Raw genomic sequence first — 25,029 nt, forward strand, 5'->3', positions numbered from 1 at the left:
AGTCAGGCGCCCATCTTGTGTCTTCACATCACAGAGGATACTTGGCAAAGCACAGTCTATTAAGTTAATGGGATAAACAGGCAGGTTACCATACTCACGTGTCTACTTTTCTCTGCCTTGTTTTTCTTTTATTCTTAGTCTGACATTAAGCTAAGGGATGTCTAAATATTGCTGAGCAATAACCTCCCAGCAGATGAATGGTGGCACTAAATGCCATAATGTGTGTGTGGTTTTTTTCTTAAACATTTTATTTCTGAGGTGTCTGGGTGGCTCGGTTGGTTAAGCATCTGCCTTCGACTCACCTCATGATCCCAGGGTCCCAAGATTGAGCCCCACATTGGGCTCTTTGCTCTATGGGGAGTCTGCTTCTCCCTCTCTCTGCCCCTCTCCCTGCTTGTGCTCTCTCTCAAATAAATAAAATGGTTGAAAAACAAAGATTTTAAGTAATTTACACCCAATGTGGGGCTTGAACTCACAACCCTGAGATCAAGAGTTCCACACTCCACTGATTGAGCCAGCTAAGCATTCCAAAAATGCCACTAATGTTTGACTCCATTCCAGTTTTCTTTTTTTTTTTTTTTTTTTAATTTTTATTTATTTATGATAGTCACACAGAGAGAGAGAGAGGCAGAGACACAGGCAGAGGGAGAAGCAGGCTCCATGCACCGGGAGCCCGACGTGGGACTCGATCCCGGGTCTCCAGGATTGCGCCCTGGGCCAAAGGCAGGCGCCAAACTGCTGCGCCACCCAGGGATCCCTCCATTCCAGTTTTCAAAAAAAAGAAAAAAGAAAAAGAAAAAAAGACCTTCCTTAGTAATGCTTTTTTCAAAAAAGTTTTTTTTTTTTTTTTAAAGTTTTATTTTTAACCTTTGGTAATAAAGCAAGATACAATCACACAAATAGGTAGTTTAACAAAGTACGGTGACATCCTTCTAATTACTGCCCAGGTCCAGAAAGAACTTTGTCAGCCATCCATGGCTCCTCCAAGTGTCCTATCATGACGACCCCTTTTTATTTTTATTTTTTTAGACAGTACATGAGCATGAGCAGGGCAGGTTGGGGGCGGGAGGGAGGCAGAGAGAGAGAGAATCAAGCAGACTCCACGCCCAGCATGGAGTCCAACTTGGGGGCTCCATCTCATGATCCTGAGATCATGAACTGAGCCAAAATCAAGAATGGGACGCTTCAACAACTGAGCCACCCAGGCACCCTGCCTCTGGCAGGTTCTTTAGTTAGAATCTGCAGTTTTGGGATGCCTGGGTGGCTCAGTGGTTAAGCGTCTGCCTTTAGCCCAGGACGTGATCCTGGAGTCCCAGGATCGAGTCCCACATCGGGCTCCCTGCGAGGAGCCTGCTTTTCCTTCTGCCTGTGTCTCTGCTTCCCTCTTTCTCTTTCTGTGTCTCTCATGAATAAATAAATAAAATCTTAAAAGAAAAAAAAAAAAGAATCTGCAGTTTTTTCAGGGGTGCCTGGCCGGCTTAGTTGGAAGAGCAGGAGACTCTTGATCTCGGGGTTGGGGTTGTGAATTCAAGCCCCACGTTGGGTGCAGAGATCTTAAAAACAAAGCAACAACAAAAAAAGCATCTTCATTTCTTTCTCAGTGGACGTTTTTACTTAATTCCCGGAGTTCTTTCAGGAGCTTCTTTTTTTCTAGGGTTTCCTTTGCTCTTCGTTTCCGCTCTTGCTTTTTCTTCTCTGCCTCTTGTTTTTCTTTGTAAACAATACTGTTTTCACCATTGTAGAAAATATCCACTTTCTCTTGTAGGATTTGCCGAGCCAGCTTTCTGTTCTGATCAACTGATCTTGTCTGATGGCACTGCAAGACAGTATTTCATAATGAGAAAAAGTTTGTTCTGGGCAGGACCTCAGGAATTGCGGATTCAACCTAGTAACTCTCCAGATGGGGATGGGCCACTCGCCAAGAGTCCCAGTGAGTCTGTGACAGAGCGGAGACCATCCGCCCTCCTGTCTTTTTCAGGCTTCGTTCTGCACCCCACCCCGCTGTATTATGTGGCTTTCTCCACGATCGTTTTATAATTAAGAGTGTGGCTTTGTTTGGAAACAATGATAGCCTTCTGATAATTTAAAGTTCTCAAATAATTTTGAAAATATCAGCTGATATGTCTAGCTTGTGGCCAGGGAATAAGCCCTCTGTCTGCACCATTTATAAATGTAAAATTCTTTTTTTAAAAATAAACGTAAAATTCTGTCTCAAGGAGGAAGATAACATCTTTATTATTAGTCAGCCATAACCTTGATTAATACCTAAATTATTAAGGGCAAGTGCCTTGCAAAGCTATTTGATAAAAAATTCTGTGAGGGGATCTCTGGGTGGCTCAGCGGTTTAGCGCCGCCTTTGGCCCAGGGCGTGATCCTGGAGACCCAGGATCAAGTCCCGCGTCAGGTCCTGCGTGGAGCCTGCTTCTCCCTCTGCCTAAGTCTCTGCCTCTCTCTCTCTCTGTGTCTCTCATGAATAAATAAATAAAATCTTAAAAAAAAAAAAGTGTGAAATTAGAATGAAAGAAGAGTACCAAAAGCAAATCTGCAATAAGTTTATAAAATAGTTAAAAATCGGGTCAGGTTTCAGAATTTTATTTGTTGCTCATGAATGACACTTTTTTCTCAATAAGGAAAACAAAACTGATTGAGGTTTTAACTGATAGGCTCTTGGCTCAAATGCTTGGCAGTGAAGAACAGTTAAGAGCACAGACTTTGGGGGCAGCCCGGGTGGCTCAGCTGTTTGGTGTTGCCTTGGGCCCAGGGCCTGATCCTGGAGACCCGGGATCAAGTCCCACGTCGGGCTCCTTGCATGGAGCCTGCTTCTCCCTCTGCCTGTGTCTCTGCCTCTCTCTCTCTCTCTCCTGTGTATTCTCATGAATAAATAAAAATCTTAAAAAAAAAAAAAAGACAATAAATGTTAAAAAAAAAAAGAGCACAGACTTTGGGCTTGGTCTGGGTTGATACCTGCAGCTGTGGGTTCTCAGGCAAGTTAACTAACCTCTCTGTGCCTGATTCTACACTGGTACCGTGAAGATAAGGTGTAAGGGCTTGTGAGGATAAAGACGGGCTGTGGGCATAGTTGCACAGACCAGTGCTGACCACTTTTTTTTTTTTTTAATTTTTTTTTTTAATTTTTATTTATTTATGATAGTCACACAGAGAGAAAGAGAGAGAGGCAGAGACACAGGCAGAGGGAGAAGCAGGCTCCATGCACCAGGAGCCTGATGTGGGATTCGATCCTGGGTCTCCAGGATCGCGCCCTGGGCCAAAGGCAGGCGCCAAACCGCTGCGCCACCCAGGGATCCCCTGACCACTTATTTATGGGACACAAGTCTCTGGCATGTGGAGAACCTGCCTTGCCATCTCTTCTCTGCCCTGTGCCATGCAGCACTTAGGGCCCTCTGGCGACACAGAATGGACTGGCGGTTCCATTGGGAGGCAGCAGGGCCACTATCTGTTAGTAGTGGAAATGGGACAGAGCATTTCAGTATTTCCTAAGGGCCCAGGATGTGTTGAGAGCTGGTGACTCTCTGATCAGAAATGTTTTTTTTTTTTTCTGTAAAGAAGGAAGACTCCTATAGGCGCCAGTGCCACGTATCGCATTTTTGTTCTGAGGGTTAGAAATGCTTTGCCTGTGTTACCTCCCTCTCAGGACAGGTGTCACTGACATGTACCAAAGAGGGGGCGGAGGGATACAGCAGATCACTGAGGGCTGGGACTGCTGGCAGACACTCCAGGTTGGTGTGATGCTTGGGGACCAGAGCCCAGGCACTGCCGCGGAACTCTCCATGCCCAGAGGCTCTGCTACAAGTGTGCCACTTGCCAGATGCCAGGCCAGCAGGCGGCCCCTGGTTCCCAGGGACCCTGGACAGAGGCTCTGAGGCTTTGCAGGAGGTTCTGCCTCAGGGCCCAGAGTCAGGATCTGTGATGCTTGCCGCTGCCCGGGCCAGAACGAGAACACACTTTAGCCGGTCACCACGGTCACTCATGGTGCCCTGTAAGCCGTCTGAAACCCGCCGACCCCCAGCAGTCTTCCTCCTCTACCTTGACGACGATGCCCGAGGGGATGTGCTTCAGCACCACACAGTTGCTTGTTTTGTTGGTGGCCTGGCCCCCTGGACCATGTCCTTTCACAAACTGCTCTTCCAGTTCACTTTCATCCAGGAGAGGCAGAGCAGGGCGGTCCTTCTTGCCTGCCGCCTGGACCAGAGTGACTGCCACTCTCGGGGCTGACAGCACTGGCTTTGCCTGAGGTCCAAGGCCCCGTGGCATGGTGCATAGTCTGGCCAGTCGTGCAGGCAAGCCAAAGAAACTTGAGGTACTCATGCGGAGGAGCTCTGCTAGCTTGGGACCTGAGTTGGAGGAAAAAAAAAAAAAAAAAAGAGCCTTTCAGGAAGATGCATTCACTCTCAAGATTATACTTCAGGTTCTAGGACCACCTTTCATAAACCGGTTCAGGCAATGGCCACCCAGCCGTCAAGTGGGGGTATTTGGGAAGTTAGCAGAGACAGCAATGCATAACCCACTGCAGCCTTGGAGCATCTCCTGTGATCTCAGGGCTTGTGCCCTCTCAGCTGAGAAATAGTTTCTTTTTCTTTTCTTTTTAAAGATTTTATTTCTTCATGAGAGACACACACACACAGAAAGAGGCAGAGAGAGAAGCAGGCCCATGCAGGGAGCCTGATGCGGGACTCAATCCCAGGTCTCCAGGATCACGCCCTGGGCCAAAGGCAGGGGCTCAATCGCTGAGCCACCCGGGCGTCCCGAGAAATAGTTTCTTACAACAGATTGAAAATATCTTCGAAGCACCCAGAGGTGCTGTTTTCTCAGGAAAGAAAGGTTTTGAATGTGACACACAAAAGAACAGGGCTGTTATTCGATAAACGCTAAACAGTGCATCAGGCAAGACTCAGGATCTGAGTCAAGCGACATTATTTCAACGTTTGAGGATCTTTGAAATCAAAATGTAAAGACGACATTAGGCGAGTCTATTTTATAGCTGAGCTTACACGGTCTGACACAGTAAATATCACTATCAATCAATGTCATGATTGTTGTTTTTTAATGTTTCCAGTTTCATGGATTTGAATAGGAACATCTGTTCCTTCAGTCGCACTGCCAATAACATGATCCAAGTGGTGCTCATCCCTGGAACCATCAAATCAACTGATTTTTATTAAGGTGCCTGTATGGTTCAGGATGCCATATGAGGCGTAGTGAGTGATGCAAGGTGGGAAGGAGTGAGCCTCTGTCTTCATAGAGCTTAGAGTCTAGTTGGGAGAGAAGATGCTAAAAAAGCAGTATTTAACCATTATATTTAAATAGCTACTCCAGACGTAGCAGAAGGCTGAAATGTCTTTGTTTGACAAGTGAATGGTATCGAGAGTAACAGATACCAGGACGTGGTGAATCCCACAGGCCTTGGCTTTCTTCCAGGGGAGGAAGGCAGAATGAGCTGACAGGTGTTAGCTCTTTTCAAAGATGGGTAACCTTCCCATGCGAATAGGGACACGTCACAATGTAGGCCTGTTTTCTTACCTGGAAAATGGGTGACTAAGCCCTTCTCCACACCTATCCTGCATAGGATTAAAGACCAGAGGGAAAAAAACTTCTGGAAAGAGTTTTATTGAATACCTTTGAAGGCATGAGACTGATTTTTAGCAAAATTCCTGTTGCTTAGGTGGATTATGGGAACTATGAACGTGCCTCTTGCTTCATGATTCTTGATCCAGGATGATGTAGGTGCTAAAAACAGATGCACTGCCCTTTTTAACAACTGCTTCCTTTGAAGCTCTAAATAGCTGCTTTTACCCTTGAAACCTTGTAAATTCTAGCTGATGGCCACTGGTCTCTAACATAGGTACGAAGCTGTGGATACCTAAGCCAATGCCTTAAGCCAAAAGTAGCTTCACCATGCACCAAATAATTTCAGGAGGTTTGCTCTCAGCTCATTTACCTTTTGCCCCCTGTCAGTTCAGGCTGCTAATTTCTCTGAGCCCACGCTGGTCTCTAACAAGCTTTGAGGACGCTTACTGCAGACGCATGCTACTGGGCACTGCTGCCTCGTAAATATGTATATTTCTGTTATTTTACACGTATCTCTCTGAGTACTGGCCCTGAGAGGATGCTGGTCCTCTTTAAAATGACAATATGGTATTCTTAATCTCTCTATGGAAAATAAATATAATGAAATGTACTTTTCGGGCCTTGTGCCCATGCTAATTTTCAATCCTGTGACTGACAGGATGGTCTACACTCAAAACTTCTTTCTGAAAAGTATGGCATTCAGTTATGTGTGTCAGTCCCAGGGGGTGACAATTAATGTGGTGTTGGTAGGATGCTCTGTGGCTGTGAAGGGCGAGATTTTGAAACAGAGCGTGCCAGGGAAAGCTGCGCTTTAAAAACTGGTTTTATTGTGTGTCACGTCTTTCAGTGTATACTCAGAAGATGAATGATAAACACAGGCACTTTTCTGAAATCACTCTGACAAAGAGCCCACTCCCCTGCAAATGATTGAGTGAATGAGACTAAGCCGATGTCCAAAATTTCCCTTCCCTTATTTCTGCTTTCAATCTGCAGAACAAGATTCCTTTGTGTACCAGACAGCATCTAGTCCCTGGATCAGATTCATTACAGAACATGAGCCCGGGGCCTCCTTTGGGGTTTCTCTTCCGCTAGTTAGTAAATCTGACCAGGCAGGACAGCGTTGGAATAGAGTGCAAGTGACAAAGAAAGGAAGTGAGTCTGAGACAAGGCAAAACTCCCAGACAAAGGGTGGAGAGTGCTTTTATCAGCTGCTTTGTCACTGGCCCGCTGTGTTTCAAATCTACCTTTCTGTCCTAGTTCGGAGCTGACACACACCCTGGAAGGTCTCCCACCCAAATGGAGTTTAAATAGGTCCCCCGTGCTCGGTTACTGGCTGCTTTGTTTAATGGCGAATTCCAACAGCCAATCGGACGATTCTAAATACTTTTAGTATCTCTGGAGCGTTGGCTCTGCTCCAATGACTGCTAAAAATGACAAAACACATCCATGGTTCCACGTCCCCAAAGCCCAGAGAATACGGATTGGATTTCAGTTTTTGTGATACCCACAGAGCAACGCAAAAGTCTTTGGGGAACAATAAAAGCAGCTCAAATTAGAGCTCATCGTGACATGGTGACAAGGAGTGTTGGTAAGGGGAAACTGGGAGTCATGACAGCTTGCCCTAATTCCTTTCTGTGGGTGTGCGCTTTGATTCAGGGCTGGCTCTCCACCCCAGCTTCCCCTCAGCCCTGTTTCTCCTCTGAGGACGGCTTCTGCCGCTCAACAGCTGATTGCAGTTTGGCTTAAAGCCTCTCATTGTCCCAGTCCCTTCCCACTTGGTCAAGTCAGAGATAATAGGTGTCAGGACTTTCCAAAAGGGAATGCTAATTTGTTCAATGAATGTTTTCAACATTTACTATGTACCAGGCATGAGCTTTGGGGAGCCCAAGGAGAGTGGCGCATAAAAGAGAAATTAAGATGCCCCCCACCCCCAATACTATTGATGGCATAGCCCAGGATGGATAATGTGCTACAGAGCAGTGGTTCTCTGATTTGACTGTGTTCCCATGTCACTTGGACTGCTTGCTACTGGGACTTGGGATTTGCATTCTGTTAGGTGCCCCCTTTCCTGACCTGGACCAGTTGCCATGAATTGCCTCCTCAGGCCTCCACAGTCAACCATGCCTAGGAAGATGTCTGGCTGCAGGGATGGTATGTTGAGCTCTGCAACGTGGCCTGGGACTGCAGCAAACAATCAGATGTAAACTAGACACAGCAAGGTGAGGGTCATTTCACTAGTAGCTCTAATGCTCTGGAGATGGGGGAAGGGGATGGTGATGTCTCTGCGAGAGATAAGGATATTTGAGTCTGTTTGCAGGAAGTCATAGGATTTCAATCTCTGGACTCACCTTCTGGATGCCATTTGCCCAAAAGTCACTGCCTCACTATCTTTTTAGAGAGACAGAGTGCTAGTTTCTCTTGGCAACAACTTTCATGGTATCTCAACCTCGTAGAAACTTCATCAAATCCAACTGAAGGAACAGATGTGGTGATGAACTGAAACGGGGGTGCCTTAAGAAAGATGATTGGTAAAGCTCTCACCGTGGCACACTTTCCTGAGCAGACATACCCCATGGAGATTCTGTTAGAGATGATACTATTTCAATAGGTCTCGGGTGGGGCCAGAGACCTGCGTCTCTAACCAGCTCCCAAGTGAGGCTCTGGCCTTCAGAAACCACGGAGTGTCATAGCCAAAAACTTTGAGCAAAAGTGCTTGCCTGTACGGTGGCTCCTAGGACTGCCTGGCTACTGGATGGGAGCTCCCGAACAATGATGGCAAAGATGGAGATAGGGGAAGGACAGTAATGGCAGGAAAGGCAAACATTCAGAGAAAATAATTAAATGAATATCAATTTGGGCAGCCTGGGTGGCTCAGCGGTTTAGCGCCACCTTCAGCCCAGGGCCTGATCCTGGAGACCGGGGATCGAGTCCCATGTCGGGCTCCCTGCATGGAGCCTGCTTCTCCCTCTGCTGCACTCTATCTCTCTGTCTTTCATGAATGAATGAATAAATAAAATCTTAAAAAAAAAGAATATTAATTTGAGCTAATAGAGAAGGTGAAATGGAAACAAAGATTGAGAACGGGTCATCTGAAAAAGAACACCAGGGTGGCTCAGTCAGTTAAGTATCTGCCTTTGGCTTAGGTCATGATCTCAGGGTCCTGGGATCAAGCCTTGCATTGGGCTCCTTGCTCAGTGGTGAGTCTGCTTCTCCCCCTGCTCACTTTCTCATAAGTAATAAAATCTTTTTTGAAATAAAGAACACCAATAATGTTTTTATTACATTAGTGTTCTAGAACGGTGTCTGATATGAACATAATGTGGGCCACATTGAAATTCTAAATTTTCTAGTGGTCACCTTAAAAACAGTCAAATGAGGGGCGCCTGGCTGGCTCAGTTGGTGGGGCATGCGTTTCATGATCTCATGATTATAAGTTCAAGCCATACGCTGGATGTAGAGAGGACTTAAAATTGTTAGGGGTGCCTGGATAGCTTAGTCGGTTAAGTGTCCGACTCTTGATCTCCGCTCAGATCTTGATCTTAGGGTTGTGAGTTCAAGCCCCAAGCTGGGCTCCAAGCTGGGTATGGAATCTACTTAAAATAATTAAAATAAAATCTTTATTTTTTATTTTTGTTATTTTTAAAAGATTTTTATTCATGAGAGACACATAGAAAGAGGCAGAGACACAGGCTCAACCACTGAACCACCCAGGTGCCCCTAAAATAAAATCTTTAAAAAATAAAATAAAAATGAAGTAAAAAGAACCTTCAGATGAAATTAATGTTAATATATTTTAAAGATATATATTTAATGCATTTTAGTTAATAAAAGGGCTCCTGGGTGGCTCACTCAGTTAAGTGTCCAACTCATAATTTTGGCTCAGGTCATGATCTCAGGGTCGTGAGATCAAGCCCTGAGTTGGGCTCTGCATTCAGCACTGAGTCTGTTTGAGGTTTTCTCTCCCTCTCCTCCTCCCCCAGCTCATGCATGCACTCTTTCTCTCTCAAATGAATAAATCTTTAAAAAATATTTTATTTATTTTTAAAAAAGATATTATTCATTCATGAGAGACACAGAGAGAGGCAGAGACACAGGCAGAGGGAGAAACAGGCTCCATGTAAGGAGCCTGATGCAGAACTCGATCCCAGGTCTCCAGAATCACGCCCTGGGCTGAAGGTGGCGCTAAACTGCTGAGCCACTTGGGCTAATATAAATATAATATAAATATTAACCCAGTGTATCCAAAATATTATTTTGATATGTAATCAATATAAAATGATGATATCTTATTTTTTATATGATGTCTTCAAAACCTGGGGTGTGTTCAATGCTAATATCAGACCATGTAGCTCCGGAATCTTGCTCCTCATTAGGGTCTAGAAGCAGCAACAGCACCACTTGGGAACTTGTTAGGAATGTGGACTCTCAGGCCCTACCTCAGACTTCCTAAATGAGAACCTGCATTTTATTAAGATCTGCAGGTAAGGGGCATCTGGGTGGCTCAGTTAGTTAAACGTCTGCCTTTGGCTCAGGTCATGATCCTGGGGTCCTAGGATCAGGCCTCCGTTGGGCTCCCTGCTCAGTGGAGCCTGTTTCTCCCTCTCCCTCTCCCTCTGCCTGCTGCTCCCCTTGCTTGTGCTCTCTCTCTCTCTCCCTCTCAAACAAACAAACAAACAAATAAATAAATAAAATCTTAAAAAAAAAAAAAAATTGCAGGTGACTCAGAGGTGCAGACTCCCAAGACATTTTATTTAATTTTTTTTTTTCCCCAAAACATTTTACTAGAACACAGGAACCAGCAAGTTCTTCCAGCTGCTAGGACACTTTTAAAAGCTGTTGTTTCTGGGATCCCTGGGTGGCGCAGCGGTTTGGCGCCTGCCTTTGGCCCAGGGCGCGATCCTGGAGACCCGGGATCGAATCCCACATCGGGCTCCCGGTGCATGGAGCCTGCTTCTCCCTCTGCCTGTCTCTGCGCCTCTCTCTCTCTCTCTGTGACTATCATAAATAAATAAAATTTAAAAAAAAAATAAAAGAGTCACTTTAAAAAAAAAAAAAAAAAAAGCTGTTGTTTCTTATGTTTATGTTTAAGAAGTTGAGGCCAGAATTCTGGAGTGCAGATTACCTGCTTGGTCATGGTCCTGTTTTCCCTTCCACAATAGGAAATAAAGTGATAGGTCTCAAAACAGTGATCTAATCAATGGTGAAGGACCAAACAGTGAACTTGACCAGGCCGATGTGCAATGGTGCAGCTTTAAAGAGACAAATGGCCAGCTGATGGGATCAAAAGCCAAGTGAGAGGATGATTTTCTGAGAAAGGCTTAAGCATCATTCATATTTCATAATACGTTTTGGTGCTTGTTCCCTGCAAAATGGGAGTTAAAACAAAGCAGCTACTTTCCCACCTACTCCATCTAGCTCATCCTCCTGGGCTGGTTGTCTGGAGTCCTTTCCAGGGCTGGAGCATCTCCCAGAATGGAACATCTGGGGGCTATGGCTGAGGCCTGAAACAGACCATGTCCTTTCCTGGGCTTGGGGGTTCCCTTTGAAGATAAAGCACCTTTCACTCACAGGAAGTGTTGGCAGGGAATTATTTCTCAAATAAGACAAACATAACAGATTGAGCAGGAAATGCCATGTTGAAGAATGGTCTGGTTCTGGTCTCAATTTAATAGGCTCCCTGCAGCAGAGTTCAAGAGACAACTAACGAAGTAGATGAAGAGAAAAGCTTTCAATTCATACAACACTAACATCTCATTCAGTGTTTTTTTTTTCCTTAAACAGAAAACTCTGAATCCACAGAGAATTACACCTGTCCTATTTGTGTGCATCGCTGTGATTTTCTTCTATTTATGGCATCTAACAGGAACTTTATAATTTTATCAACTACACAGTTAAATTAAGACAGAAACACAAGAAAAAACAACAGTAATAACACTCTATGTGTCCTTAAATTTTCAGACAATGCATTATTTTGGATGATAATGATGAATGAATCTATTATCATGAATGATACCTTATACATATAATTTTTAAATTTTATATATATATTTTATATATTTTAAAGATTTTATTTATTTATGAGAAACAGAGAGAGAGAGAGGGCAGAGACACAGGAAGAGGAGAAGCAGGGTCCCCGCAAGGAGCCCAATGGGAGACTCAATCCTGGACCTCTGGGATCACACCCTGAGCCAAAGGCAGACACTCAATCACTGAGCCACCTGGGCGTTACGATATTTGTTTAGGACTTTTTTTTTTTTGTATTAAAGATTTTATTTATTTATTCATGAGACACACACACACACAGAGGCACAGACACAGGCAGAAGCAGGCTCCATGCAGGGAGCCTGACGCGGGATTCAATCCCAGGTCTCCAGGATCACACCCTGGGCCAATGGCAGCGCTAAACTGCTGAGCCACCCAGGTTGCCCTGTTTAGGACCTAAATGCTATCAAAGCACATTCAAATACATTATCGTATTTGACACAGATAAAGAAAAGTGATTATCTCAGGTAGATTTGGAAGAACCTTAGGTATTCCATTTTTAAAAAAGATTTTGAGAGAGAGAGAGAGAGAGAGAGAGTAGGAGCACACAAGCAGGAGGAGTGGCAGAGGGAGAGGGGGAGAAGCAGGCTCCCAGCTGAGTGCAACTCAATCCCAGGAGCTGAGATCCTGACCTGAGCAGAAGGCAGATGCTTAACCAACTGAGCCACCCAGGTGCTGCTTCCATCAGGTATTCCATTTTTTAAACTAAACTTATCCTTTTTACAGCTTTTTTATCCTTTCTACTTTTAGCTTTCACGGTATCTCTAGATCTGTCGTTTCCCAGCTCCTTAAGTATTAGCTCATTTTCCTCAATTTTTTCTGGACTGTTCCTCTCATTTTTTTGTCCCTAAAAGGCCACACTGCTCTGTAGTCACTCTTGGCTTCATGATTTACTCATTGTGCAGCTTTGGCCACATTTCCTCATCTGTAAAGTACCACCTAGGGTGAGAAGAAAAAGTAATGTCTCTGCTACATAGAACCCTTAGGAGTACTTTGGATCCCTAAACTAAAAGCTGAAGAGCCTTTGACTAACACATCACATAAATTGTGGTCTTATCTCATAAACTTAATCTGAAACAGATTATTTCATAGGCTTTTTACAAAAAAATTTATTTAAGTAATCTCTACACCCAACGTGGGGCTCAAACTCATGACCAGGAGATCAAGAGTCCCATGTTCTTCCAACTGAGCCAGCCAGGCACCCCTTTGTAGACTTCTTATTTATTTATTCATGAGAGACAGAGAGAAAGAGAGAGAGAGAGAGGCGCAGAGACACAGGCAGAGGGAAAAGCAGGCTCCATGCAGGGAGCCTGATATGGGATTCAATCCGGGGTCACTAGGATCAGGCCCTGGGCTGAAGGCGGCGCTAAACTGCTGAGCCACCAGGCTGCCCTGTAGACTTGTTTTAGGGCACAGAGTGAAAGGCATCTAGAATGGTGACCTGAAAATAATTTCATCTGGTATGGTTCAATATTTATTTATTTATTTATCTATCTATCTATCTATTTATTTATTTATTTATGATAGTCACAGAGAGAGAAGGAGAGAGAGGCAGAGACAGGCAGAGGGAGAAGCAGGCTCCATGCACCGGGAGCCCGATGTGGGATTCGATCCCGGGTCTCCAGGATCACGCCCTGGGCCAAAGGCAGGCGCCAAACCGCTGCGCCACCCAGGGATCCCTGGTATGGTTCAATTTAAGATTAGTACTTGAAAACCATGAAATGACCAAAGATGTGCTATTTGGTGAGGTCATAATTGTGGTCTATGAAATCAGGTGCCAAGGAGATAATTATAATGCCAAGAATACAGTTTGACTTCCTTAGCAGGCTCACATGGAAAGATAAATCACCACCTTCATCCAAGCAAGTCCTGGCTTAAACATGGAGATCTTTAGGAATTATCTGATAGAGTAAGAAAAATCGTGAAAGACAAAAAGGTGACAAAGTTTATATTTTAATATACGTCTGATGATTTCATGTTTAACTAGATTTAAAGTTTTAAGTTCCTCTTTTTTTTTTTTTTTTCCTGCTGTGAAGAACTGTACCCCCCTCTCCCGCCCCCTATGACAGTTTGGACATAACCACCAAAGAGTAGCAATGCTGGGGTTAAGAGACACTAAATCCACAAGCCACACAGCATGGTCTTATCCCCATCAAGTCAAAGATCTCCACTCAAAAGTCAGTTTGAAGCCTTCAAGGTCAAAGAGATACTCCAGTAATTTGATGTTAAAAATAAAATTATATAGTGACCATATCACCATAAAGGCCATAAAATAGTGGTGTCAGTTTACATACAAGTAGTGCAAAGTCTCTAGGATGGGATTAAAGTCTTGGGTTGGTTTAGATTAGATGAATAGCTATTACACTTAATGCATTTACTGGAATTTTTCAAGCCTCCTACTTCTGTTTCCTATATTCAGAAATAATGTCTCTGGACTTTAACACAGAGAGAGGCAGAGACACAGGCAGAGAAGCAGGCTCCATGCAGGGAACCCGACGATCCCAGTCTCCAGGATCACACCCCGGGCTGAAGGCGGCGCTAAACCGCTAAGCCACCGGAGCTGCCCTGTCTCTGGACTTTAAAAACTACCTTTTTAGCTGTTTATAAAGCTTTGAGAGAGGTATTTTTTTCTCTTTAGTCCGAAGAGTCAAAGGCAATTTCCAATGATTTTTTTTTAAGACCCATCCAAAGAGCTTAGCGTAAAATATGGTATGAGCAACCTTATCAAAATATTTCACATTAGCAAGATAATTTGGTTAGCCAGAATATTGCTCTTCTTATACTGTCTTATTAAGACATTAATAGATAAAAAGTTATCTAAAACCACACAGCCAAAACCAAAAAACCAAAAGCCCACATGCTTAAACTGAACAGAACCCATCTGACTTTGTGGCCAAAAGTGAACATTTCTGCCTCTTGCATGGTTAGGAAATAATGGCTAGTACTCAATTTAGGGGTTAATATTTTTCTTGTAAGGAAATACAACTCTGTCTGCTTGGGGATGTCTCAGTAATTCACAATTTTCAGTTCTTCAGTTCTTCTGAGTGTAAAAGATTCTATGATGTCTCAAGTAATAGGTTTTGTGACTAACTGAAATCAGTGTTGACTTTTTTTTTTTTTTTTTTGGTGGGCTTGAAACATGGTCAGTGAAATCAGCAGCAGAGCCATGTGCTTAAAATCAGTTTGATTTCAGTTAGGTATTATATGAGCCTAGTATTGACGGATGGGACTCACAGTGGGGCGGGGTGGGGCTTAAATTTATTTAAGCTTGAAATCTTTCATACACAGATGGGGCTTTGGATACAGACTGAATTTTTTGTTTGAGACCTAATTACGAGGAGGCTCAGGGGACACGGAATGCCCTGCAGATCTGTCATTCTTGCCAACAGATCGCGTGTGTCCTGGCTTCTCAGCCACTTCTACACGAGGGGGCCAGCCAAGGTCCTTTACTTCGGACCCTTGGAGGGGGCAATACAAGAGCTGGCCTTAAAGCTTAACTAGTCTTGAGAATGTGAACTGAACAGAGAGGATGAAATGGCCTGGGTCCACACAGAAGCACATGGATTCTCTGGGGCTGACACCTACCATACGCCAGTCTGAAACAGCACCTGCTGCGTGCAAAAAGCTCCATAAAACTCTGCTGAACAAAGGCAATGAAGGTGGTTCCGTTTCTTCTTGGGCCTCAGTGCAACTGCTTTCTCCAGGCCAGCGGGCTGCCCTCCCCTCCTCACCCAGGCCCTGGAAGAACCCCAGGGCCGACCCCTAGCAGTCTAGGGTAAACCAAGTGCAGAGAAAACTTAGCTTAGCGTCTGGGCCAGCTGCACCTCACCGCCAGCGGGGCTTCAGGTCAACTGGTTGTGCGACTCGGGTCGCGTGCTGGGTCGTCCCAACATCCGGTCCTTTCTCCAGAGCCCTTGACATTCGTGGGCAACCGTAGGGGTTGGCTGGCTTCTCTACCGACGCTTACCTGGCCTCAGGGCTGGCCTCCCACCCGCAACGGCTGGGGCAAAGCGAACCACGACCTGTGGCTCGCAGGCGCGGGCCTGCGTCCGCGCACGCGCAGTCCTTCCGCCGTGGCTGCCCCCGCTCGCGCCAGGCTCATTCTTGCCAACTGCGCATGCGGGAGGCGGGCACTTCTTTTCGCGTGGCGTCCGTAGCATTGCAGAGAACCAAACAGATCAGAGGACTTTGGCAGAAGCCCCGCCTCCTTTCATTTCCCGGGCGTCGGACCTCCCTGGGCGTGAGGGGCGGGGAGGGGGGAAGGGGAGGTCGCCGCGCGCGTCGCGGCGCGGCCGTCTCCGCCTCCTTTGCAGCAGCCAATCCCGCAGGCAGGGCGCCGGGCGCGCGCACGCTCTCTGGAGTTGAACGGCCGCGAGAGGCCGCTGCCCGACCCTGACATCGGCTGTGGGAGCAGCGGCCAGGTAAGCGGTCGCCGGACGAGGCTTGGAAGACACGGCCTCGGGAGAACCCCAAGTGTCCTGAGGACTCTAGGGCGGGGGAGGACGACGGCCACGCCACGCAGCCCCCACCTCACCCCTGCGGCGTGTGGGGGCTTCGCCCGCGGCCGTGGCCTTTTCTAGACTCCGTGCCCTTGAGTGACACCCGCGCGGCCCAATCGCAGAGCGCTTCTTCCCGAGGGGCGGAGGCCTGTGGGATTTTTCTTCTTTTTTTTTTTTTGGACGGTCTTCCTTAGTTTACTTTGGGAATCATGATAGAAGTTATTGGAGCGGTGGCTTTTCCTCCCGCCTCCCCGCAGCCTCCGGGGTAGGCGGCTGCGTTCGGTGGTTCTCCCTCGCCATCCCCCTTTGACCCGAGAGCCGCCAGGCGCGTTGAGGTCTGCCTGCGAGGGCGAGGAGGTCGGGATCTGGCCTCAAAACCTCTGGAATTTTCTCTTCCTTACCATCCCCCTCCCCCCCCCCCCCCCCCCCGCCCCCGGCTTCCAGCAAAGCGCAGCGCCGGTTTCACTTCCTTAGGGTCCGCAGACCCCGATTTGGTCTTTTGTTTTCTTTACCCCCCTGGGGTCATGGGGACCAAGAGCACAACATTTCGTTACCGGGACATACAAAAATGTCTCCTGTGTTTGTATCAATTGTCCATCGAGTTTTGTTTTGTCTTTTTAAAAGAAATTTCGCATTTATGTCGTGGTCCCCCCCACCTTCTTCCTTCCTGCCCCCATCCCCACCCCCTCCACCGCTGGAGAAGCATCTTTGCATCTCAAGTGGTTTTCCTTCTGCATCTTCCGCATCCGGATTATCTTGGCGGTGCTGGAGGTGGTGGAGGATAATAGATGGGGTTGCAGATCCAGGTCCCTGGAGAGCTTGTGTTTTCCCAGTAGAAGAGCAGGGTGATTTGAATCCAGGTATTTTCGTTGCCAGTTGGAAGATGCAGCTCCGGACTTTTTCAATACCCCACTTGTGGTTGGCGATGGGCTGAGCCCCCGGGGAGAAATCCATTTAGGTAGGTCTGGTTACCCTTGGCTTTCACAAACCTTTATCTCCCTGAAGGAAATGGTTCTTTTATGAAGTGATTTTTTTTTTTTTTTAAGGTTGTGCTTTATAAAACTAGTCCCTAGGAAGTGGAATCAGAATACTAGGTGGTTTTCCTCTCTTGCACTCTCTAAACTTTTTTTTTTTTTAAACATTTTTAAAAAATTTTTTATTTATTTATGATAGTCACACAGAGAGAGAAAGAGAGAGAGAGAGAGAGGCAGAGACACAGGCAGAGGGAGAAGCAGGCTCCACGCCGGGAGCCCGACGCGGGACTCGATCCCGGGTCTCCAGGATCGCGCCCTGGGCCAAAGGCAGGCGCCAAACCGCTGCGCCACCCAGGGATCCCTCTCTCTAAACTTTTTATCTTGTAAGAGGCATAGATTTTTGTTTTTCTCTTGCTCCTTCACTTTCTTTTTTTTTTAAGAATTTATTTATTCATGAGAGACACAGAGAGAGGCAGAGACCTAGGCAGCGGGGAGCCTACTGTGGGACTCTATCCCAGGACCCCAGGATCAAGACCTGAGCCAAAGGCAGACTCTCAACCACTGAGCCACCCAGGCACTTGTTCCTTCACTTTTTAAAAAAATACATGAATTCCCTAAGAAGGAAGCATGGTGTTTGATTTGTTATAGCCAGTTTGCCTCCATACACCTAGCATCAGTTAACCTACATCAATTAATCAGGTTTTTTTAGTTGACCAGGCAAATTGTTTTTAAACAAGTAATACATGCATAGAGTGCAAAATGCATTTCTTCCACCCCTACCTTCCAGCCAATGGAGAAACAACCATTTGATTGGCTGTGTTGAATACCAAATTAAATACTAAGTCGTTCTGATTTATCTATTTGAGGTATAGATCAACAAGCATGGATCCTTGGTAGAACCTAATAAACAAATGAACAAAGCATATAAGTATTCCAATTGTTAGAGTAGAATTGTGTCTAGAAACTTAATAATTAAACACATAAAATTCTGAAATACTACAGGGAAAAGATGATGCTACTTTTTTTGCAAATGATCCTTATTGTAGATTTTTGAGATATAATTCACCTCATAAAATGCATCCCTTTGGGCAGCCCGAGTGGCTCCAGTGGCTCCAGTGGCTACCATCTTTGGCCCAGAGGCATGATTCTGAAGACCAGGATCAAGTCCCACATATGGCTCCCTGCGAGGAGCCTACTTCTCCCTCTGCCTGTGTCTCTGCCTCTGCCTCTCTGTCTCTCTCTCTCTGTCTCTCATGAATAATAAATAAAATCTTAAAAAAAATAAAATGCATCCCTTTAAAGTGTACAATTCATAGGTTTTTAGTGTATTCACAGATGGGTTATGTAGCCATCACCACTATATAATTCCAATACTTTTCATCACCCCCAAAATAGACTCCATACCCATTTTTGGTCACTTCTGTTGTCTCTTTCCCCCAACTTCTGGGAACCATAAATCTACTTTTTGTCTCAAGAGATTTGCTCATTCTAGATTTTTCACATAAATGGAATCCTACACCATGTGATCTTTTACTGAGTTTCTTTTACTTAAACGTAATACTTAAGTGTTTATCCACATTGTAGTATGTATCAATATTTCATTCCTTTTTTTTTTAAAGATTTTATTTATTCATATGAAACACAGAGAAAAGCAGAGACATACGCAGAAGGAGAAGCAAGCTCCCTGCAGGGAGCCTGATGCGGGACTCCATCCCAGGACCCCAGGATCACAACCTGAGCTGAAAGCAAATGCTCAACCACTGAGCCACCCAGGCACCCCTATTTCATTCCTTTTTATGGTTGAGAAATATTCCATTTTATGTATATAATACAGCACATTTGTTTTTCTGTTCATCAATTGATGAACATGTGGGCTGTTTGCATTTTGACTATTAAACTGTTGCTCTTCTTACTGTAGACTTGTATAAAAGGATGAAGATTGCCAAAGTAGTGAAAAGACAGTTGCTAGGTTTAGTGGCTTTTTATAGTATATTTTTCCTCCATTCATTTTCAGACTCTTGGGAGCTTAGAATATTTCACAGTTCTGAATGTTAGCAACTGAAAATGCCTGTAGACGATGAAGCATCTGAAGATGACTCGGATTCAGTTTCTTCAAACATTGAAAGAACCTACATTTTCAAATAAGAGAGTATAACAATTTCTGTACACTATGGAAGATTTTGATTTGGTGAAATCCTTACGAAAAACTTCATGTTCTGTAGAATCTGATATAAAAAATTCTCCCCCTTTTGGACTGAACTTAAATACTAATAGGTAAGAATGGGATAGGTAGATTTTTATTTTATTAATGTAACAACAAGTCAAAATAAGTTTATTTGCATAATTTACCCAAATAGTGTCATAGTTTTTTGTTCCCATTTAAATAACAACAACAGCTGGTGACCAGGAACTGTTCAGGGATAAGTTGTTTAAGTTGAGAGTAGTTTCAGTCTTTCTCTGTTTTTCATTTATCCCAGAGGCCATGTCCTTTTGCGTGGGAACATTGTGAAAAAGAAATTTCCCTAATTATAGTTCTCTTTACACTTTTTAAAATTTCTTTTTTTTTTTTTAATATTGTTTTACTTTTAAAATTTTCTGATAGATTATAAGCATTTCTTTAAAATTTAGTTGCCTAAATATTTCTACATTTTAAATATTTAATATTTCAGAACTACCTCACCTATGTGGGAGAGTAGCAAAGTTGAATATTAGGAAGTAAGCAAAAAAACATACCTTAGTGGACAAAAATAGATGCTGTCGAACAATGCATTTTATGCATTTTCTTTCTTTTTTTTTACAGTTTGTTTGTTTGTTTATTTATTTATTTATTTATTTATTTATTTATTTATTTATTTGAGACACAGAGAGGCAGAGGAAGAAGCAGGCTTCCTGCAGGGAGCCCGATGCAGGACTTGATTCCGGGACTCTAGGATCACGGCACACACTCAACCACTCAGTCACCCAGGTGTCCCTTGCATTTTCGTTTTAAACTATCCCATTTTTTAAAAAAGATTTATTTAGTCATGAGAGATACACAGAGTGAGAGGCAGAGACATAGGCAGAGGGAGAAGCAGCCTCCATGCAGGGAGCCCAATATGGGACTCGATCCTGGAACCCAGGATCATGGCCTGAGCCAAATGCAAATGCTCAGCTGCTGAGCCACCCAGGCATCCCTTGTTTGATTTGTTTTTATTTAGAGCCTATTTGCTCTCATTTTGTACATAATCTGAAAAATGTGATTATTTGATTTCTAAATTTCTGGTACTTAAAAACAGTAAAGAGGCAGAGCCCAAGAGAGAGGAGACCAGCTATAACAAGCAGGTACAATGAAGCAACAACACAGCAGTCTGGGGCCTACTGGTAAAGGGTCAAATGTCTTTATGTGTTAGAGCGAGCTTGAGCAGGGAGAGAGGGAAAAAGGAAAAAGTAGACTCTGCTCATCAGGGAGCTCGATGTGGGGCTTGACCACAAACCCTAGGATCACCGCCCGAGCTGAAGGCAGATGCTTAACCAGCTGAGCCATCTAGGTGTCCCTAACCATAATAGATCTTAAAGAAATTGTGTATAGTAAATAAATTCATTAATTTTTTTTAGATTTTTTTTTTTTAAGATTTCATTTATTTATTCATAAGAGACAGAGAGAGAGAGGAGAGAGGCAGAGACACAGACCGAGGGAGAAGCAAGCTCCATGCAGGGAGCCTGATGTGGGACTTGATCCCAGGACTCCAGGATCACACGGGTGTGAAGGCAGATGCTAAACCGCTGAGCCACCCCGGGATCACCAATTTTTAAAAGATTTTTAAAAAGATTTTATTTATTTATTAGAGAGAGCCTGAGCACAGGGAGGGAGAAGCCAGCTTTCCACCGACGAGAGAGCTTGTCTTGGGGCTCAGTCCCGAGACCCTGAGATTGTGACCTGAGCTACCCAGGCACCCCTAAATGCATTAATGGTTTTTTAAAAAATTTTATTTATTCATGAGAGACAGACAGAGAGAGAGAGGGAGAAGCAGGCTCCATGCAGGGAGCCCGATGTGGGACTCCATCCCAGGTCTCCAGGATCATACCCTAGGCTGAAGGCGGCACTAAACCACTGAGCCACCTGGGCTTCCCTAAATGCATTAATTCTCTAAAAAGTTTGTTCATTCTCTTCCCTCCTTTGGAGGAATTTAAAGCAGTTTACAAGAACATATGAAACAAGAATGCAGAGTAAAAGCAGGGGAAATGTGTGTGGGAAATGGTCCAGGAGAGATGTCTGCCTTTGTAATCTATACCCACATAGTGAAAGTCTTTTTCCTGTATCACTTGGTGGCCCCCCCCTTAAAAATATTTTATTTAAAAATTTATTTTTATTTTTATTTGTTTAAAGATTTTACTTATTTATTCATTAGAGACAGAGAGAGAAGCAGAGACACAGGCAGAGAGAGGCTTCTCGCAGGGAGCCCGGTACAGGACTCGATACCAGGACCCTGGGATCATGCCCTGAGCCAAAGTCAGATGCTCAACATCTTGATCCACCCAGGCACCCCTAAAATTTTTTAAAAATGTAATCTCTACCTCCAGCATGGGGCTTGAACTTACTACCCCAAAATCAAGAGTCATGTGTTCCACCAACTGAGCCAGCTGGATGCCCCCTAATTGTGCCTTTCTAATGAAATTATGTAACTGAACTTGTCTCTCTTTTCATTGTGACTGGCAGTTAAACCTGTGAAATTTAGACTTGATTATTATTCAACCGTGTTAAACCCATTATGGACAACATGTATGTTATTTCCCTTGAATTTTTATTAATCTTTCTCTGATCTTCCTCATTGCTATTTTTTCTGTTATTTTCTTGAGGGTGTTTTGTTTTTTTAATGAATTCTTTTTTTTTTTTTTTTTTAAGATTTTTATTTATTCATGAGAGAGAGAGAGACAGGCAGAGAGACAGGCAGAGGGAGAAGCAGGCTCCATGCCGGGAGCCCGACTCAGGACTGGATCCTGGGACCCCACGGTCATGCCCTGGGCCAAAGGCAGGCACTAAACTGCTGAGCCACCCAGGGATCCCCTTTTTAATGAATTCTTTATGAAACAATGTAGGGTATCGATAAATAAATGAGAATGACCTCTTAGACTGGATTTTATTTTATTTTTTATTTTTTATTTTTATTTTTTTTTTAAAGATTTTATTTATTTACTCATAGAGACAGAGAGAGAGAGGCAGAGACACAGGCAGAGGGAGAAGCAGGCTCCATGCAGAGAGCCTGACGTGGGACTCGATCCAGGGTCTCCAGGATCACGCCCTGGGCTGCAGGCGGCGCTAAACCGCTGCGCCACCGGGGCTACCCCCAGACTGGATTTTATTTATTTATTTATTTTTATTTATTTTTTTTAAGTTTTTATTTATTTGTGATAGTCACAGAGAGAGAGAGAGAGGCAGAGACACAGGCAGAGGGAGAAGCAGGCTCCATGCACCGGGAGCCCGATGTGGGATTCGATCCCGGATCTCCGGGATCGCGCCCTGGGCCAAAGGTAGGCGCCAAACCGCTGCGCCACCCAGGGATCCCCAGACTGGATTTTAAACAGAGTTTATTGTCCTTAATTATGCTTTGTGTTTTTATAAAGCAAATCTGAAATAACTTCCTCTCAAGTTTGGGAAAGCAGTCTTCCTGGAAAGAATCAGTGCTATTTTACACAATGAATAGGCTAAGTCCTGAATATTTGCTGCTAATTTGCTTGGCACAGCTTTTATTCAAAGATAGTTCAAAGATAAGCATCGGCTTATCAAGCCCACTTTGGGAGATCCAATTAACAAGACTTGACTACAGTCTGGCCAGTAGAGAAAGAATCTTCACTACAAAAAAAGGGCTGTTCTTACAGTAGAGTGAAATAATCCTCTGGAATGATTGAGATTGGAGAAGCTGGGACCTTTTTCTTATTGTATAGCAGAAACTTCTATTTTCTGCTAGTGCTTTGGAGTGTTCTCTCACTTCTGGAGGTCTTTCTGTGGGGTTCTTTAAAGAAATATGTGCTGTCTTTTTACTGCTGTTTTCCTTTTGTGGACAAATGTGATCAGATTTTAAACAAATGAGGTGCCCTTAAGAAGGATTAAATATCAGTGGTTTTGTACTACTCTGCTAAACTTGAACTGCTGAATTATTCAACACTTTGTAGAATGAAGAAAACCATTTGAATTATTTATGTTTCAACAGAAGTAGTCCCCACCTTAGTACAAATGGGGTATCCTCTTTCTCAGGGAAGACCAGACCATCTGTAATTCAAGGTCCACTTGAAGTCCTCACCTCTTTAATGCAAGAGCTACAAAACAGTGGAAAGACTGATTTGGAACTTTGGAAAAACTGTGAGGTATCTAGTTTTGTTTTATTTGTGGAATTTTAAAAAATATATTTGTAAATGTGCCTCCACTAAACTCTAAATTAATAGAAGTTTATATGTTAAAGAGTATGATATTATTGCTATAATAAAGTGATCAAATATAGTAATTGGGGAGCAACATTGAACGAATAAGAAAAAAGATGATCAAAAGTATGTTTGAACAAATATTGGTGATTAGACTCTGTAATTTATATTTTATTTTATTATTTTTTTTTATTTTTTAAATTTTATTTATTAAGTCGTGGGAGACAGAGAGAGAGGCAGAGACATAGGCAGAGGGAGAAGCAGGTTCCCTGTGGGGAACCCGATGTGGGACTCGATCCCTGTACTCCGGGATCACACCCTGAGCAGAAGGCAGACGCTCAACCACTGAGCCACCCAGGCGTCCCAGTAATTTATATTTTAAAGGTCAACTAAAATGCTAGCTTTGTTCAGGGAAGTGAAAATTCCAGTATTATAAAAGATTTTATTTATTTATTCATGAGAGACAGAGAGCGAGAGAGAGAGGTGCAGAGACACAGGCAGAGAAAGAAGCAGGCTCCATGCTGGGAGCCCAATGTGGGACTGGATCCCGGGTCTCCAGGATCACACCCTGGGCCAAAGACTGTGCTAAATTGCTGAGCCACCTGGGCTGCCTTACTGTTACTAATTCTAATGTTTTAAGTAATTCATACAGAATTGTTATCGTTTTGAAAAACCCAAATCCTCTTTGAAATATTTTGATTACTTCTAAATTAAGGTGTCTATTTAGTAATGCCTTATCACATGTAGTTGTGATATATTGAATTATGTTGATTTTTCATATTGGTAGTTCTTTCTTTGGTCCATAGGTTTTTCATTTTTTTATATTTATTTATTTATTTATTTATTTATTTATTTATTTATTTATGGTCCATAGGTTAAATTGTGATATAAACATTTAACAGTTAAGAGAATACATAAATTTTGTTTCACAGAAAAATGCACTAGTTAGATTTTTCCAAGGCTGGATTTGGTAATGCTTTATAAAAATGTATAAAACATTATTATTATTAAATTCTTTAGGGAACAATGGCTTTTAAATGTTTATCATACTTTTAAGATCATTATTTATGTTATTTTCCAAATGTATTATACACGGAATGAAGGAATACCCCTGGTTTAAGGTTCAGTAGGAGCCACCCCTAAGTATAATTATTTGTATTCATTATCCAGAATCATTGAAGTTATAAAAATGACCAATTATTATTGAAGACTTTAAGAAAATTCAGTTATGTTCTGTACAATTTTTTTATTTTATTTTATTTTTTTATTTTTTTTTTTTTGTTCTGTACAATTTTTATATTTTTTCTGTATGATAATCAGTATATGCTAAAGTAAGAGACCTATAGAATGATGTAATTAAAAATGGAATGTTTTGTGAAATGTTTACCATAATATATTTAGTCATTAGCTTATGAACCTGTATTAGCATGCTTTTAAAAAAATAAGGCATTACTCTTCTGGCAAATTCACAGTTTATTTATTTTATTTATAAAAGATTTATTTATTTATTCAGAGAGAGAGAGAGAGAGAGA

At 43.4% G+C, this 25,029-nt stretch overlaps 2 protein-coding genes across 20 annotated transcripts in view; one reads left to right on the top strand and one right to left on the bottom strand.

Moving 5' to 3' along the window:
- Window positions 1-571: 571 nt before the first annotated feature.
- Window positions 572-15,803, bottom strand: MTRFR (mitochondrial translation release factor in rescue). Of its 3 annotated transcripts, none has more exons than XM_077875372.1 (3): window positions 15,596-15,803; window positions 4,045-4,352; window positions 572-1,816 (listed from the first exon to the last, which is right to left on the bottom strand). In XM_077875372.1, the coding sequence occupies exons 1-3, from the start codon at window positions 15,786-15,788 to the stop codon at window positions 1,598-1,600; spliced, it is 720 nt and encodes a 239-aa protein (XP_077731498.1). In that variant the 5' UTR covers window positions 15,789-15,803; the 3' UTR covers window positions 572-1,597. The 3 variants fall into 3 exon arrangements, with proteins under 3 accessions (XP_077731498.1, XP_077731501.1, XP_077731499.1); XM_077875375.1 differs by lacking the exon at window positions 15,596-15,803 and adding an exon at window positions 15,214-15,449; XM_077875373.1 differs by lacking the exon at window positions 15,596-15,803 and adding an exon at window positions 7,660-10,423.
- Window positions 13,407-25,029, top strand: part of MPHOSPH9 (M-phase phosphoprotein 9) — a 71,794-nt gene continuing 60,171 nt past the window's right edge. For 5 of the 17 annotated variants that reach the window (XM_077875354.1, XM_077875359.1, XM_077875357.1 and 2 more), the window contains exons 1-3: window positions 13,407-13,564; window positions 19,116-19,375; window positions 23,290-23,443. In XM_077875354.1, the coding sequence (XP_077731480.1) occupies window positions 19,272-19,375; window positions 23,290-23,443 (258 nt within the window). In that variant the 5' untranslated portion in view covers window positions 13,407-13,564; window positions 19,116-19,271. Of the gene's footprint in view, window positions 13,565-15,912; window positions 16,050-17,003; window positions 17,086-19,115; window positions 19,376-23,289; window positions 23,444-25,029 lie in introns of those variants that run through there. The other 12 variants (XM_077875355.1, XM_077875360.1, XM_077875356.1 and 9 more) reach the window with 12 other exon arrangements.

This window comes from Canis aureus, chromosome 27 (assembly GCF_053574225.1).
Source record: "Canis aureus isolate CA01 chromosome 27, VMU_Caureus_v.1.0, whole genome shotgun sequence".
Classification (NCBI taxonomy): Eukaryota; Metazoa; Chordata; class Mammalia; order Carnivora; family Canidae; genus Canis; species Canis aureus.